Below are 16,572 nucleotides of genomic sequence, written 5' to 3'. Positions count from 1 at the left end.
ATGCAGGAAGGGAGCCGCTAAGTGTCACATTCTGTGTGAAACAGGATGGTTAACACAGGCACATGGAATGCGAAAATGAGGCCCGAGCTGTGGAAGCTTAACGCTGTCCCACCAGGCCTTCATGGGTGAACAAGGGATGGGCGCTGCCTTAGCCGGCTGCATGGGCAAGTTTGCTCACTTCTAAGAGTAATTCCCGGAGATGGATGGCCATATCAGTGATGGGGTGGCAGGAGTGGGGTGGGGAAATGGGTAAGGGAAAGGAAATGGAGAGTGGAGGAGACAGAGGGAGCCTCAGCCAATTGCTATGAAGATGGGAGCAGAGGGGGGAAACAGGACAGAAACAAACACAGGCCTACACCACAAAGGCAGTGCCTTCTACAAGCTATCTCATCACACAAAATGGATTGGAAATCACACTAAAAACAGAGGTACAACCCTCCAAAAGAACCCCAAACAGGCTGTAAACACCTTACCAGGTGCTTGCTGCACAGTATGGCTAAGGATTACGAACAGGAAGGCAGGGCAAACCAGTAACAAAGGACTTCAAAAACACAAACAGGCACACCTGACTGCCTCAGTCAATTGCTATGGACATGGAAGAGAGGGGAAAAAAGGACAGCAACACACAAAGGACTACACCACAAAAGCAGCACCTTCCACTAGCAATCTAGCACAAACAATGGATTGGAAATCACATTAAAAACACAGGTAAAACCCTCCAAAAGAACCCACAACAGGCTGTAAACCCCTTACTAGGTGCTTTCTGCACAGGATGGCTAAGGATTACTAACAGGAAGGCAGGGTACAAACCAGTGAGAAAAGGACTCCAAAAAGAGAGTACCACACACCTGACCGCCTCAGCCAATTGCTATGAAGATTGGATGAGAGGTAAACAAAGTACAGACACAAACAAATACTACACCTCAAAGGCAGTGCCTTCTACAATCAATCCATCACAAAAACAGATTTGAAATCACATTACAAACACAGGCAAAACCCTCCAAAAGAACCCTAAACAGGCTGTAAACCCATTAACAAGTGCTTGCTTCACAGGATGGCTAAGGATTCAGGTATCAGAATATACTGAAATTAAAACACTTTGCGCCATTCGAAGTCAACAATTTGTTTTGCAGTGCCTTGCAGGAAAGGCGAAAGGGAGTGGGAAAGGTTCACAGCTTTGGAAACATTCTGATCTGTAAGGTGCAAGGAACAGGACAAAGTGGACAAGTACAATGAAAATACTTCATGTGGCCAAATAGACAAAGGCAAAAGTAATATTAGAAAATGCCAAACAGATCAAAATTCACAACGTCGAAAACGGAAGGGCATGTGGTTAAAAAAAAAGGTGCACCAAGAATAAGGCAAAGGCCCATTAAACAAAGCCAGAGCAATCTCAGAAACACAGAAAAGGATCAAGGATCTAGTTGAAAAGCTTTTTTTCAAAAGAACATTTGCGAGTTTTATTCTGAACCAGAGGTGGTTCTTGGCTGATTCAATGGCATAAGGGCAGTTTTGCCAGGGGGAGTATCCAGAAACCTTAAGTGCTGGGGACCCCAATTTCTTCTTCTTGAATGCTGCTGCAACTGTCATCGGGGCTGATTTAAAGGATCTTGTTGGCAATTGTATTTTGGGTTCAGTAATGCAACATTTAATGTGTATTTACAGAGGGCTTTGCATTTTTAGCATTGACAATCCATACATCAAAATCATTTCTTTTTGGCGGTCTTAGATCGGATTTATACATTGATAAGAAAATTATTTTTACCACCAAAGAAGCAAGATCCCAGGTCCAGCCTGATTTCAAAATCGAAGCTGTAATGATAGTATAGCATGTTTTATCATTACAGCTAGATTCTGGTAATTACACAAACTCTGGTTTCAGGTGCATCCAGTGATAATGTTGCCATGAAAATGGCACCAGGTGGCAACATTTCCCGAAAAATGCACCCTACACACAATCAAACACTTTCCTCAAGTATTCTTGGATTGCAGGTAATAATACACAATTATACCCCTCCTAGATTATTTGGGGAAATAATTTTAGGGGTCAGGGAAAAAAGTCACCTACCTGGTGACTTTCTTACAGCGACAATATCACATGGAACTGGTTCCACGTTTATTGTGGTGTACCAGGATTATAGTGAAGAATCTTGAAAACAATATCATGAACACATTTTGTTCATAAATGTTTGACCATTGAGAAACGACAAATTACCATGGCACACCAATCATCGCAGAATAACCGCTAAATGCTGAACTTAATCAAGTCTATGCAAAAAGGACGTCCTTAGCAGTTAAGGGGATAAAAGGAAAGGACATTTTTCCCACAGCATGTACTTGACTTTTCCGGAGATGAAAACGATCTGGCAGACAGATCAGAGTCATCTCACTTTCCCATTCTTTTCACAGTGTACCCTTGTTTCTAATAGCCCTTATGTTATCTGCCCCCTGCATGCATTCTGTCCTTTACCTTCCTTTTTTCTTGTCTGTCACTTCAATTTCTCAGTACCTATAGTGGCAACACTGGTGGTGAACTTTTTCCAAGGTGCGGCAAGCATGTGGGATAACCACCAAACGGTCCAGGTCATGATCATTGGATAGTGACCAGCACCGAATTATTATAAGTTGGAGAAGCATCATCATACGAAACAATCATGGCCCTTTTCTAGGCCTATAAAACTATTAGTCCATAGAGATGTGCAACTTAAAATTATATTGAATGATTTTAGTCTACTGCTCAAGTCAGATTGTTTTGGTATTATATCTATACCAGAGATTATAGACTGCATTTTAAATGACAGAGAAGAGGTCTATCATTTGAATCTGTTTGTTAATAATGGTAAAACGTCATTTTTATTTTTTTTATAACATTTCCATAACAAGCTTTGCAGTTGATAATATGCCAGAAACGACTTGTTTGCATTTCGATTGATCTGAAGATGCTGCATGGTTGTACTCTGCAGAACAATCACGCAGAGCTTGGCCCTTAGAGAGTGTCTTTGACAGAACGTAAATGCAGCTTGATAGTTAATCATTATATTGGCAAACCTCGATATGTGCTGTTTTAAATGCTGCATTTGCTCTGTTTCAAGACTGCCCTCATGCCACTTTCTTTCTCACCTTGTCCATCATTGCTTTCATTGAAGGACGATATAGAAAAAAGACAGTGATGGTGATATGTACTTACAGTGTTAGTAATGTAGTTAATGCACACAAAGAAACCTGTCTACTCTAGGACAGGAACATTGATTATCTTTGTCGGCCAACACAGCATCAGTAGTCAGTTCCTGCCCAGAGTAGAGCAGCAGAAATGCAAAAATGAAGGACCCAGTAAGCAAGCCCCTTTGGTGTATGGCCTTAAATTGTGAAACCTCCCAGAACATCACTCAATTGCTTACCAAAGCTAGGCTCAGTAAACAACAAAAACAACTACAGTGCAGTGCTGTCTACTAGTCCCAAGATCATTTGGAGGGTATTTAGACATTGGTGCTCACCTGAATTTAACAATGCAAGGACACTGATGCACTGCATCAAGTATTAGAAATGGGCCCACCAATTCCCATGGCAGTTGGACTGATATGATGCAGTTAGTCATGAATATCAACATACTTATTTCTTGCCATGGGCTCAGTGAAACTCTATTGTATTTGTTTCTATGTATACTTATTATTAAAATGATGGCAGGAACAAATGTTTTAAGGAAACAAATACCTCAGAAAACTTTATACATTTTGAAATACTATCTACATTATGAAACATAAAGCCCATTTGAATTTTCATTATCCAAATATTTCAGAATCTCTTTATAATTATAATTAATTCATCAAACTAGAAAATTCAATTCTAAAAGAATTTGGCCATCTCTCTCTTATATGTTTTAGCTTAAAAGACTCTAACAAGATGTGAGCAAGAGGTACAATTTCATTATTGCATAATCTGTAGATCATATGTTCCAATTGTTAATCTAAGCCAAATGCCTTGACAGAGGAAGAATGTTAAGTTGTCAAAACCAATTTAAAACATCGTTTTTTTTTATCTCTCAGGTAATTCACAGGTATCTAGTTGGCATTCTCAAGGTTAATATTATCACAAGTTATTGCAAATACAAACATTCCTGTCTGAAAAATTTGCAGAATGTCAGAACTTTTCTGGAGACTGAAGCTTAACTGTTACAATTTTCTTAGGAAACGCAGTGCACGTGATTGTTAACCTTTCTTATGTGTATGTTTTCCTAGGAAGTGAATTTTCAGGAAACCCTTACAGCCATCCACAGTACACAACTTACAACGAAGCCTGGCGATTCAGCAACCCTGCATTACTAAGTGGGTACCTTGCTAGTCATTTTTGCTACCCAAAAGGTGTTTTAAAATGTGTTTCTAGAGAAACATGATGTTCTCTATGTGTCATGTTTTTCCAGCAACTCATCAGGAAAATGTTTCTTTTATCATTGCTTATTTTTGGAGTTTGGGTGCATTTCATGAAAATCTCAAATCCCAATTTCATGTAACAGAGACCATACAGTGTTTGAAACCTAATTCAATCTAAACAAATATTTAAGTGAGTCGAAGTCTTGAGAAGACACGTGATGTGGGAAACACGTGCAGGCTTCTTTGAACTTATGTATTAAAAAATAATCAAAAGCATTGCATTTAGATGGCCTGAGGATATCTAGTGTGGTTTGGGGCTCTTTCAGATGGGGGGATGATGGAAAATAAGTGCATTGAAATAGTAGGATGCTGTGCTAGTCTAGTTTTAAAATCAAACAAAATCCAATGTTATACCTTTTATTGGTCATTCTGAAAATATCATTAAGCATACGATGTTAGATGCATAAGCGATACATTGTGTAACCACCATTTGAAGAAGAAGTCTTGGGGGTTTGGAAACATATGCATCTAACAACGCAGCTTAATTTTTTTCAGCTACTCCAATAAAAGGTATTACAACTTGGACTTTGAATAGAACATGTATGCAATATGAGCAATTCTAGCATTAAGAACGTCATTAATGTGTTCAAGCCAAGGTGGGGCATGGCATAAAAAACTTTGGAAACAACTGATTTAGATGCTTCAATTGAGTGGCTCTTCCATTTCAACATTTTGAGTTGGCCATTTCTGGGTTGCAAAACAGTGTTGTAGCCATTTTCTAATAAATTCAAGGACAATAGGTTACTCACTATGATTAATTTTGGCCACCAGGTGGCCTTCATACACAGCTGTTCAATGGATTTTAATAGCACTTATGGGCTTCCTCATTACAAGTTATGTTATCTTTGCATAGGTTCTGATGTCGAAGTACTTTGTCTGTCAGAGAGGCAAAGGAAGTGTATGATGGAATATGCATTATTGGTAGGGAGGAGCAAAGTTGGGTAGATAGTTGGAACCAGGGAGGGGGATAGATAAGATGCTCAGGAAGATATGAGAAGGAAAAGGTACGGGAGCTATGTGTACAACTGGACCGAATTTATTGTGGCACTCAACTGTATTCTATGGGAAGCAGCGATGAGAGGAGAGTTAGTTGGAAAGATGTGTTTGCCAGGCCAGGGGGTATATCTGGGATGTACACACCTCACAGTGAGCCTGGACATGTTGAAGCCATGCCTAAGAAAATACGGATAGCAAATCCATTCTATTTACTTCTCTATGCTCCCAACAATAGTTAAGAAGGGTTGTATTCATGTCATGAATCCAAATTTGCCAAGTTTGCAAAAGTTCCCTGAGAAAAGAGCAAAACAAACTCTTTTATTTTCCTTATTTATGTCATGGTTTACACAGGATTTTTTTTATACTTGCCAAAACCATGAGTATGTGCTTATGGGCAAAGTGTTTAAGAACACAAATTCTGTCTTTGACTCTGCATTGGATAGGCTTGTCTACTTTCCACCGTGTCATGGTGAGACTGGGCATGTTGAAACCATGTCCGAGAAAACACAGCGGGCAAAGCCCTTCTACTTACTCCCCTAAGTGCTGAATTGTCATGAACAGCCAGTTCTGTAGATGGAAAACCTGAAAGGAAAGTGTGCAGTCAATGCATTTTTACTCTTTTTTTCATTTGGCAAACGCAATTTCTAAGTAATCCTCATGAATTCTGTCTAGGTTTCAGTTTTGACTGATTGGTTGCACTGCCACCTGTTGACAGTTATATGGTATAAGGCGGAGGAGATCAACTGTACTAAGCAGCAAACATTGCATCCTGTGTGTATCCTTCTGCAGTAAAAGTAGTGTATTTTATAAGGAGAACTTCAGCACAGGATGCTGTGTGGTACATGTTACAGAGGCAGGGGGAGAGTGGGATGTGTCCTCATAACACAACGAGTGGCCGTGTACAACATCAGTCGAAGCAGTTTTGAGTCTGTATGGACTGGATGCAAAAAAATAGCACCACACACTGAAATAAGTAATACCTGCCATGTATTGTGGGTACCAGAGCAAATGATGGTAGTTAGAACCTACGCATATGCTGTCAAAAAACTGGCAAATATTGAAAACGTGTTAAATAGATTTAGAACTTATTCACAAATGTCCAGAACGTCGACTTTAGCAATGCCTGATTTGATAATACTTAAGTCTTTGACCATTTGGGGAGAAAAATGGTTGATAGGAGCGCAAGATGGATTGTCACTGTGAATGATGGGTTCTAATTCTATTGGAGAAGTAGGGGACAAGTAGTCAAGTGTAGAAGAAGTAGAGGGAGAGGTGGTGGACAGAAGGAGGGTTGAGGAGAGAGAGAGGAGGGCTGTGAGAGTGTCATGAATTTTAGAGTTTTTGCTTCAGGAAAAGTAGTGAGCAGGTCATTAGCAGAAAGGGAAGCAGTGATGGAAATTGACTTGGGAGGTGCAAGCAAAGATTAAAGGGTAGATGTAAGTTTGCAGGGTTGATTGCGAAGGGGGGAGATTAGGTTTGTAAAATTGGATGATTTGGCAGAGTTGGTACATAGGCTATGCAGTGCAGAGGTTAGGGCATCAAGGGAATCTGTGTAGGTTAGGAGTAGGGAGGGTGTCCCTAATTTTCACCAGCATCGTAGGTCACATAACATTTGCTTTGTGGGTCAGAATATCAGAGGTGATCAAAGGCAATGAAGGGGGACAGGAAGGTGTGAATGTGCAAGAGGGATAGTGTTGGTCAAATGGATTCATACATGCATACTAAAAAAGTCAGCGTAAGCACGCCAATGGAAGAGGCATAAATATGGGGAGACGGGAGAGAGGTCCTCTAATCATCATGGTAAGGGACAAAAGAGTCTTGCCTGAATGTCCTCTTTGTTATTGAATAGGTGAGATGAGGAGTAGAAGGTGGAGGGACCGAGATGTTGAAGTGAACAATGGAGTGATCAGAGGAAGAGGAGTGTGATTTAGAGAGATAGACAAGGTCAAGAGTTCCCACCAGAGTGGGTAGGCTGGTCATGGAGTGCAAGGCAGGTCGCTGCAAAGGGCTTGAGAAGGTTATTGTTTCCCAGCATGACAATAGGGATTTATTGATAGGAAGGGACTCGAGGAGACGGGTCAGATCAGGGAAGAAGTAGTTGAGAGAATTAGGGGGTGCATTGGGAGCCAGAACAGTGAGAAGAGTAGAAGGGAGGAGTTGACTTATGGCATATTGACACTGTGCAAGGTGCAGAGTGTGGCCATAAGGACTTTACGCACACACCCAGGGTTTTGGTAACCATGACATAAATGAGGAAACCAAAGAAAATGAGGTTTTTTTTGCACACTTCTCAGGGAGCTTTTGCAAACTTGCCAAATTTGGATTTCTGACATAAAACCCCTCCAAAATGTTGTTGTGGGCCTAGGGAAGTAAGTGTAAGGGCTTTGCCCCATGTATTTTCTTGGTCATGGCTTTATCATGCCCAAGCTCACCATGCAGTGAGTAATTTCCAGACATACCCCCCTTACGGAGAGAACACCTTTTCTCCAGCTATCTTTCCTCTTGACGCTGCACCCCATAGAATACAGTTGAGTCACCTGATAAATTCAGCCGAAATGTACACATAGCTCCCATACCTTAGATTTATCAAGCCTTCCGGTGCATCTTATCTATCTCTTTCCCTCATCCCAACTATTTACCCATCTTTGTTTCTCCCTTCCACTGCTATATGCTATATCCTTTGCTTCTCTGGTATGCAAAGCACATCAATGCCATAAACTATGGCAGGAGGCTGTATACGAATGCAAGATTACATAACATATTACAAAGAGCAACATTTCATGTCAGAGGGGGTAGAGGGGATTTGTTGACAGCCTTATTGATAAGGAAACCCATACCGCCACCCTTCCTAACAGGTCTGGGAGAGTGGGAGAAGGGGTCAATGTGGAGAGCTGCTAGTGTAGCAGGGGCATGAGAGAGATCCACGTTTCTGTGATAGCTTCAAATGAAAGTTGAGAGTGATGAGAGTTGAAGTGGTCAGTGATGTAGGATGACTTGTTGCATAGGGATTGTGCATTCCAGAGGCCAAGTAAATGAGGGATACAACTTGAGGGAGAGAAGCAGGTGTTTTGCGTTAGGCAAAAGGGATAGATGAGTTTGGAGAGCCCAGTAGCATAGGAGCGTCTTATTTACAGGCTGTGGAATGCAGGGGAAAGGAGGAAGAAGAAGGCAAGGTGGACACTGATGCAGAAGTTACACCAAGTTGAGCATAAAGGCTATGTGATAAGGGAAGGAGAAGACTGAGTAGAAGGAGAATGGAGCTACATCATGATATGATGGATGGTAAAAGAATTAGGCAAGTGATGACAATGAAGAAAGGGTGTAGCCCAAGAGAGAGGGAGTAAAAAATAATAATTTAGCATTTATATAGCTCTACGAACCCTCAGGTATCTGAGCGCTGCTTATCACCCATGGTGTGTGGTGCTCTTTTATCGACCTCGGAAAGATGAAAGGCTGAGTTTGGCCCTGCCGGGATTCGAATCTCCGGCAGCAGGCTCTGCACAGATGTCAAAGCGAGCGCTCTACTCGCTGTGCTATCGGACCGGCTAGGTGGGTAAGCGTAAAGGCAAGGGGTGGATGGCTGACTGAGAAGAAGCAGGTGATTGATTGATTTTTTATTTATTATGCGCTTAGTGTTATTTAGCCTAGAATGGGTCTACAGGTAACCAAAATGACAGTTAACAGACCCTAAACAGCAAGTTTCATGGGTCTTGTGAGGTAACAGAAGCCCTGCAGTGAATTGATAGTCAATTGGTGGAAGGATCACTGCGCGTGGAAGCAGATGTCTGGTAAAGGGTGAGCTTGGAGAAGTTCTGGCTTGAGCAGGGGTTCTGAACCTAGGCCCCAATAGGGAGTTGCACTTTGCTGCTTTTGACCCTTGGCTGCAGACACATGGGATGGACACCCAAAGGAGACTGAATAAGAGAGCCAGTCAGTGTTCTAGATGGCTTTCACACTTGCAAGCAGAGTCCTGGGCGTTGCTGGCCCAGGGAGTCTCGTTTTGTATGTAGGACCCTCAAACTTCGCACAGATACCTCTGGCAGAGCAGGATCTGGCAAACGTGGAAACAAGCTTTATTAAAAAAAAAAACCTGCGGACAGTCATATGTCCCTATGGGAGCAAGTCACAGTTTTCCTGATGACTTCCACACTTGCTGGCAGAGTCCTGGGTCTTGTAGGGGGCCAGGCAGCTTCATTTTGTAGGCACTACCACCAGGTAGTGTGCAGGGTCCTCTTTCTGGCAGAGCAGGATAGCAACCCCTTCCATTATACATGGCCGAAATATACATTTGGTGAGATCAACAATTGAATTACAAGCAGGTTGAAGTGTATTCTGCTTCCCTTTTATGTCACCCAGGGGGACTTGATAAAGAGAGGCATAGATTAATGAGTTTCTCATTTTGTTGCTTTTCAGCAAACCTATTGAAAACAAATGTGGGTTTCCCAATCTTTAGCTCAGTATGATAGGGCTTAATCTTAGCACCAACCACGGAACATGTAACATGTAACCGTATACTATTCTCCTTAAATGTTAACGGTCCTATAATGTCCTTTATGGTTTTTGATAAAAGATAAGGGTGAATTTTGAGTGGCATGTAAATATCATCCCTTTCACAAGGTGCTATGTTGGATTCTAACTTGATAAATTGAGGACATTAGTTTGACACAACTTTAAATCAGCACTTAATAAAGTTGTGTAAGTTCAGTCTGTTGTTAATTATATTCTCACATTTCAAATCCATTTAAAAACACCTCCTGTATATTTAGAGTTTAAAAGAATAGTTGTAGGACTTGATTATTTTATTTCATGTGCCTATTGGTTTCAAAATGTGATGCACGAGAATTAAGTTCCAGTGGCGCTCTTCCTTGATATGCGTGTTTAATACATATTCTTTTTTTAAATAATGAATAATGAATACTTAAATTGTTGGGACATAGTGGCCGAAATAGAGTATTTTTTGCCATTTACCACCTTCATAAATTCTTTATCCAATTCTCTCCTGCATGGCCTCCCCTAAATTGTGTAAGATAGATTTGTCTTTAAGCATGCCTCTCGACTACTTCCCCAAATGTTCCTTAGTTGTGTTTTATACTTTTTGTTTTGCTGTTTGTCTTTTCATCCAGTCCATTTTTCTCCTGTGTTAACTTTCAGGTTCCCCTTATTATTATAGTGCAACATCCAGGGGCTCAGCACCTCCCACTGCTGCCACTGCCTATGACCGCCACTAGTTACCATGGAAACCACATGAAGCTGCAGGGCGACAGCTTAGGCCTCCATATTGTACCTGTCTGACCAACCTCTTCCAAATTGGTGGGATGAAGATTGCTCCATTTGTCACCAGCCTGAAGCCCTTCCCTGCATATACCTGAAGTACCCATATGCACCACAGGCTGAGCATACACCCTCCAAACCTACCACCTCTTCAGAGGCGTCACACACGGTGTGGAGATTGGACATCAGACCAGGTTGATTGGCTACATCTGGAATGCACCACGCAGCACCAAGGCAATATCCAGCCATGCAAAGTCCTAACCTTCTTCCAGTTGAATGAAGGTAACTCAAGAGCTCCAAAGACAATACTGACTTGGCAAAGCAAAAGAGATAATGGACTTGCACACCATGTGGAACGGACCATTTATTTAAAGTGATGGGCGTGGGGGGAAGACAATGCACATGGAGTCTGTGTTTATTTTATTTCCATAAATGAACGTTCGTGCACAGAAGATCACTACAAATAACGACGTGTGTTTCAGTAACTGGAAGAGGATCATTCAGTAAAAGAGAATTCTGATTCCTTCACATCCTGGCCAGTCTCCTATTGTCCTTCTGTACATTCCTTCCCAACTGTGACTACTTTTGGTCAACTGTCTCCTAGACTGAATTCTTCATCCTGTGACTTGAAGGTCGCCTCAAGGCATGCCGTGATCACCCAGCGGAGCGCGATTTTTCGTGCAACACAATCAGCTCAAAGAACAAGACAGGGAGACATATCAATGTCAATCCAATGATAAACAGAAAATAAAAAATATATAAATATATAAATATATATAAATATACCCAGTTTATATGCTTTATCATGAAGGTCTGTAAAAATGAACAGAACAATTTTCTAAAAAAAAGAAAAGAAACGGACAATTGAAGACAGTTCTTGTAATGTTTGCCTCCTCCCCTTAGATCTTGTTTTTTTCTTCTATTTTGCACTAAGGTCTTATTGTTGAGGACAAAGCAGCATTGCGGAAAAATACACCTTTTGGATTCTCCCCATCCACCCTGCCAACTAGAAAATAGCAACTGAAAAATGAAATCTATGATGTATGTTGTGCAAATGTTTGTGTTTTTAAATTAAGTGTAAGAAAAAGAATAACATAAATACAACACAAAAAAACTGGCACTTAATGACTCAAGAGGGTTCTGGTTTACATGTCAATTTACAAACGGTGTTAGTGGTGGGGATTTACTGGATGTTTGTCAGAGTCTTTTTTAAGTCTTTGTCTAGAGGCATCAGACTCGGTGCTAGTGGTCTGTAAGTTTACAAGACTGGCAACTCTCAATGGTTGGCAGTCAAAGATTAACTGGAACATCATGCATTTCTTGTCCAAAACAGGTCTTCTTGATTTCCTTATGTAAATCCTCTCTTTTGGATATTTGTTGCTTTTCAGAGCAAAGAAACCCCAGATAGTGGTGCTATTTGACATTAACAACCTTGTGTTAGTGAAGCGAGAGCCATGATTCAAGAGTAGTGTTGGGCAACACAGCTGAAAAAGCTTGAGAACAATTCTGAGAAAAATGCACCCACTTTGACATTTCATCCACAGAGCAAAATTGAATATTTCTGCTCACTTTCAATTTCGTTTTTTGAGCATTAGTTTGGAAACACAAAATTTCAGTCAAAGGGGCCACAAAATATGTTCACATGCCCAAAGTAATACTGCCCAAACAATTACATTTGCATAAAAGTGGCAAAACAGAGGGATAAAAGTAGAAATAAAAATAGAGCGCAATTTTGGCCATTTTGCTTCACCATCGATAATTTCACCAAACCCTACTGAAGAGTCATTTAACCTGGAGCAGGACGTGTAGCCCTCAATCACACCATTCAACACGGTGGTGTGTTGCATGTCCTATGGGTCCATATCAAGGCAGAATGCATATCTTTTTGGACATTTTTGTCCCTTACAGTAGAGGATTTTTTTTAAATGGTAAATTACGTAAAGGGCTCCTTTACTTTAAGATCCAAAAAAACAAAGCAAGTACTGTTACAAACGTTCAAATTTTGTTATATCCTGTGATGGTTTAATCTTTCCCTTATTGACCCCTCGAATGTTCAATTTGTATAGGCTGCCTTCTTAACAAACCACGAATTTCGATATTCTTATTATGGCTGTGTTGATTTTCCCAAATCCATTGTGTGAAGTAAAGCATGGCATTTAAAAGAAATGATGCTTGCTTAAACAATAATTTGCTAGTTAGGTGTGTGGGCAGAATTTTAAATTTGAGGAAGTATATCCAATACACCTAGCAGAGTAGAGCCAATGAAACAAGTTTGTTTGGATGGCGCCCAGCTGCAAAGTATAACTATGCTGCATCCAACCACAAAATATCTCCCAGGTATGATTCGGAAACCTGAGGTATGTGTGTCTAGTAAGAAGCTTTGCATTTTCCCAATCATTACTTGATAATTATGTCAATCATTGACAAGGAAAACTGAGAGCAGAATGACACATACCATCAGAATACCACAACCTTTTACTGTGATTTACTTGAAATCCATGGTGATTACACGTGACATCCTTTTATCAGAACTTGCGATTAAATGAGATTGACTTAGCCTTCAAATACCTGAATCCAGAATAACTTGTCCAGTCGCACATTTCCTGTTGATTGAAGTACCAGGTTTGCTGCACAGCTCATGGTTTCAAGAATGCACTTGGGTGGGCTGTTCCTGGAAAGATTTGTATACACACATAGGAGTGACAGACATTTTGCAATGGTAATGATTGGAATTTCTCCTGGTTCATATTGGATTTATGCAGATCTGTAAACCAGCCTTTTTCAAACTTGCGCTACCTCTATTTAAATCACATCTAAAAGTGCATCCACTCCTTCAAATAATTTGTCAAATTAGCACCAAAGCCATGGTTTTCCAAACGTCAAAATCCTATTTCTAATATGGGCAATTAGATATTTTATGGTGTATGAAATGAAGTGTCCATAACATTACTCATTAGTTGCCAAAGGACACAGACAAAACAAGGATTGTTTCAGTCACTAGGGCGTGTGGGTTCACCACAAACCCTTTTACCAATCCTGGAAACTACAGTGAATGTGGACTTACGCACTATCCGTTTGTTCGAAAATCAATGCATTTCTGTTTGTAATCCAAGATCGAAAATGTCGTAAACCTGCTAACTCCATCAGCATACTTGGCATTTTATGATTGTACACTACAATCTGTTTGGAACCCTGACCTATGAGTTTGCGAAACCCTATTCTAGAACCCACAACACGGAACCATTTGTTCAAGCAAACTAAAGGAACATTTGGCCAACAAAAAGACCTCAATCAGCAACACCTCATTCTTGCTTTTACCCGCAAACACATTCTGCAAATGTACTCTTTACATTTGCCTAATATTTCCATGTTCATATGTCTTTTTTTTAATTACCAGACACACCTTGCCTGAGACTGGAATTTATGTAGCAATATTAGGCAGATGGGTCCCCACCTATGTTGATACAAATTCTATTTGATGGGCCTGTGCAGGAAAATCAAATCCCGGCAACTATTTAATGTTATGTGTTTTGGAAACAAAAAACCAACAACGAATGCTGCTTTGTTGAAATAAATGTGTGTACTGTGAAGGCCCTTCCTCCTGTAAATAGAACTCATCTACATCTTTCTAATGCTAGATAGTAAGTACAATTCCCCTTATCTTGTAGTTAAAGGACGCTGACTTTATGTTGCAAATCTTCTACTGCTCATTAACAGAAGTTACATCAAAACATGTTCAAAGAGGGCGCAGCATGATTATGAAACCCCAGTGAATTGCCAAAGTCAATAGAGTTTGCACACTACAGCTTTTCTTTTTCTTTATTAAACACCAACTGAAGGATTGAAGGGATAAAAATCACTATGCAAAAATGTCAATGTTCATTGCACGTTTGCCAGCGTGCTTCTTGACTTTTCTTTCTTTCCTCTGTCCATTTTTCTTACATTGTTGTGCCGTTTTTATAATCGATCATGCAAAAATAAGTACATTTTTGAGAAAAAATAATTGTGCACTGCAGCACAACAAATCCTATAAAACAAAAGCTATGTAACAATGCTTGCTCGAATGAACGACAGTGCTTTGTAACATTGATCTGACTGAACCCCGGGGACTTAGTCCTGATGTTTGTCACAAATGTGTTCTCCATTCTGCATTCATTTGTGAGGCAGCCACTTCCTTATGGAAGTGGAGTTGGGAGGGGGGTGTGTACTTTACAAAGGGTAGGCTGGGAACTGCCTCTAAGAAGACCTTATTTATAGTGATTGGTTTTGTGAACTTTAGATGTTTTAGTGACAAATAACCCTCTGGTTCTGTTGTGGACTATTCTGCATGCTTTATCACACTAGCTCGCCCAATGGATAGTGACCAAATATAAAAATGAAAAGCTTCAGAACAAATCCTAAAACTGGATAAAAAAAATACTGGAAACAAGGAGACAAGATAAACTCCTGCATCAATTACATAAAACAATCTCCATTTTTTTTTTTACCCAAGAATTTAATTTAAAAGCAATTGGATGCCTTTTTGTCCTTTTCACCAAGGAACAGTAGACCAATGGAAAGAAAAACAAGGTACTGGGATTGTTGTTTGTCACTGGGGCAGATTCCCGGGACTCAGGAGGCTATGTACAGTAACTGTATCGACCAACCCCTGAAATGGAGAGTTTTTTTTAGGACATCTGGACGTGTTTCCAAAATGGAAGTGCCGATTCTTACTGAATCAAAGAGAGACAGTGATTTAACACAGGAATCTGGACACATGCAAATGTATTTATATAAATTATCTATATCTATAAAGACAAATATAGGTACAGATATATACAAGTGAAGCAACCACAGCACAGACTGCAGGGGCCACCTCGGGCCTAGGACGATATGTCTCCGCTCCAACATGCAATCTGATGGTCTTTGCCTGAAGCCACCCAGCTTCAATCATCGCTTCAGTTCTGTTTGATTCTTTTTCTTTGTGCACATGAGAAATAAAACAATTTTGTATGTCACCCTGCAGGCTTGTGGCTGGTTACTGACTCTTTTTAATTTCCCAATTGTGGTAGCTTTGGGGACTATAGGAAAGAAATATGTGACTGATTAATGCATCTATGAGGGGCTGTTAGGAATATAACTTAGCTTTTCCAGCATATTCATTGCAGAACAGTTAGGGCCCCTCACTGATGCCATCCCTAAGTGTTCGAAGAACATGTAGCCCTCCCAGAAAAAAGCTGTGGAATGTATATTGAAAATGGTTCTATGCAAAACAGATACAGCTTTCAGAGAGGATAGTCTAATGGTTGAATAGACAACACTGCACACCAATTCACATTATTTCTGACATTGTGACCATTAAAATGTCATCACTATTCCAGTTACATTCCCCACTCTTTAAAAGTTGAACGTTCTCTATGGGAAGATGAATGAAAAGGAAGCCTGGAAGGAAGTGATTGGAAAGCAAAGCTTGAGGTGAGTGTTCAATAAATCCTCCATTAAATCCTCAAACAGATTAAATTGTGGTCCTCACTAAATCAACAGCTGCACTCTTCTGATTAAACACCTTTGCGTTACTGCTACCGCCCAAGGTTATATTAGAGAGGCATCACACATCCCATGTTCAATGTCATTTGTAAAGAGCATGCCCACTGTAAAGGCTGAAGGCACGAGGTGATCAGTCAGACTTGCAACACACATCAAATTTCCAAATCAACGGTGTCCAAATTGACAAATTTTTTTTTTGCCAAGCTCATCTATGCTTCTGAATTGCGCCCAAACGTTCTCAGACTCAGTCGGCTCACCCGAACTGTGTCCTCCCATGTAGTCGCAAAAAGATTGCACACTCCATTACAGACATTGCATGTAAATTCTTACTGCCAACCAGTTCTGGTGTTTT

General features: G+C 40.5%; 1 protein-coding gene across 13 annotated transcripts in view; it reads left to right on the top strand.

Moving 5' to 3' along the window:
* PAX2 (paired box 2) overlaps positions 1-15,696 on the top strand; it is a 147,333-nt gene extending 131,637 nt beyond the window's left edge. For 7 of the 13 annotated variants that reach the window (XM_069610481.1, XM_069610478.1, XM_069610480.1 and 4 more), the window contains 2 exons: positions 4,236-4,322; positions 10,594-15,696. In XM_069610481.1, coding sequence (XP_069466582.1) covers positions 4,236-4,322; positions 10,594-10,715 — 209 coding nt within the window. In that variant the 3' untranslated portion in view covers positions 10,716-15,696. Of the gene's footprint in view, positions 1-4,235; positions 4,323-10,574 lie in introns of all 13 variants that reach the window. The other 6 variants (XM_069610479.1, XM_069610487.1, XM_069610485.1 and 3 more) reach the window with 3 other exon arrangements.
* The last annotated feature ends 876 nt before the right edge of the window (positions 15,697-16,572 follow it).

Source organism: Ambystoma mexicanum, chromosome 8 (assembly GCF_040938575.1).
Source record: "Ambystoma mexicanum isolate Mex_15411 chromosome 8, UKY_AmexF1_1, whole genome shotgun sequence".
In the NCBI taxonomy this organism is placed as follows: Eukaryota; Metazoa; Chordata; class Amphibia; order Caudata; family Ambystomatidae; genus Ambystoma; species Ambystoma mexicanum.
The sequence above is the reverse complement of the archived record's forward strand: the minus strand, read 5'-3'. Positions and strand labels throughout refer to the sequence as shown.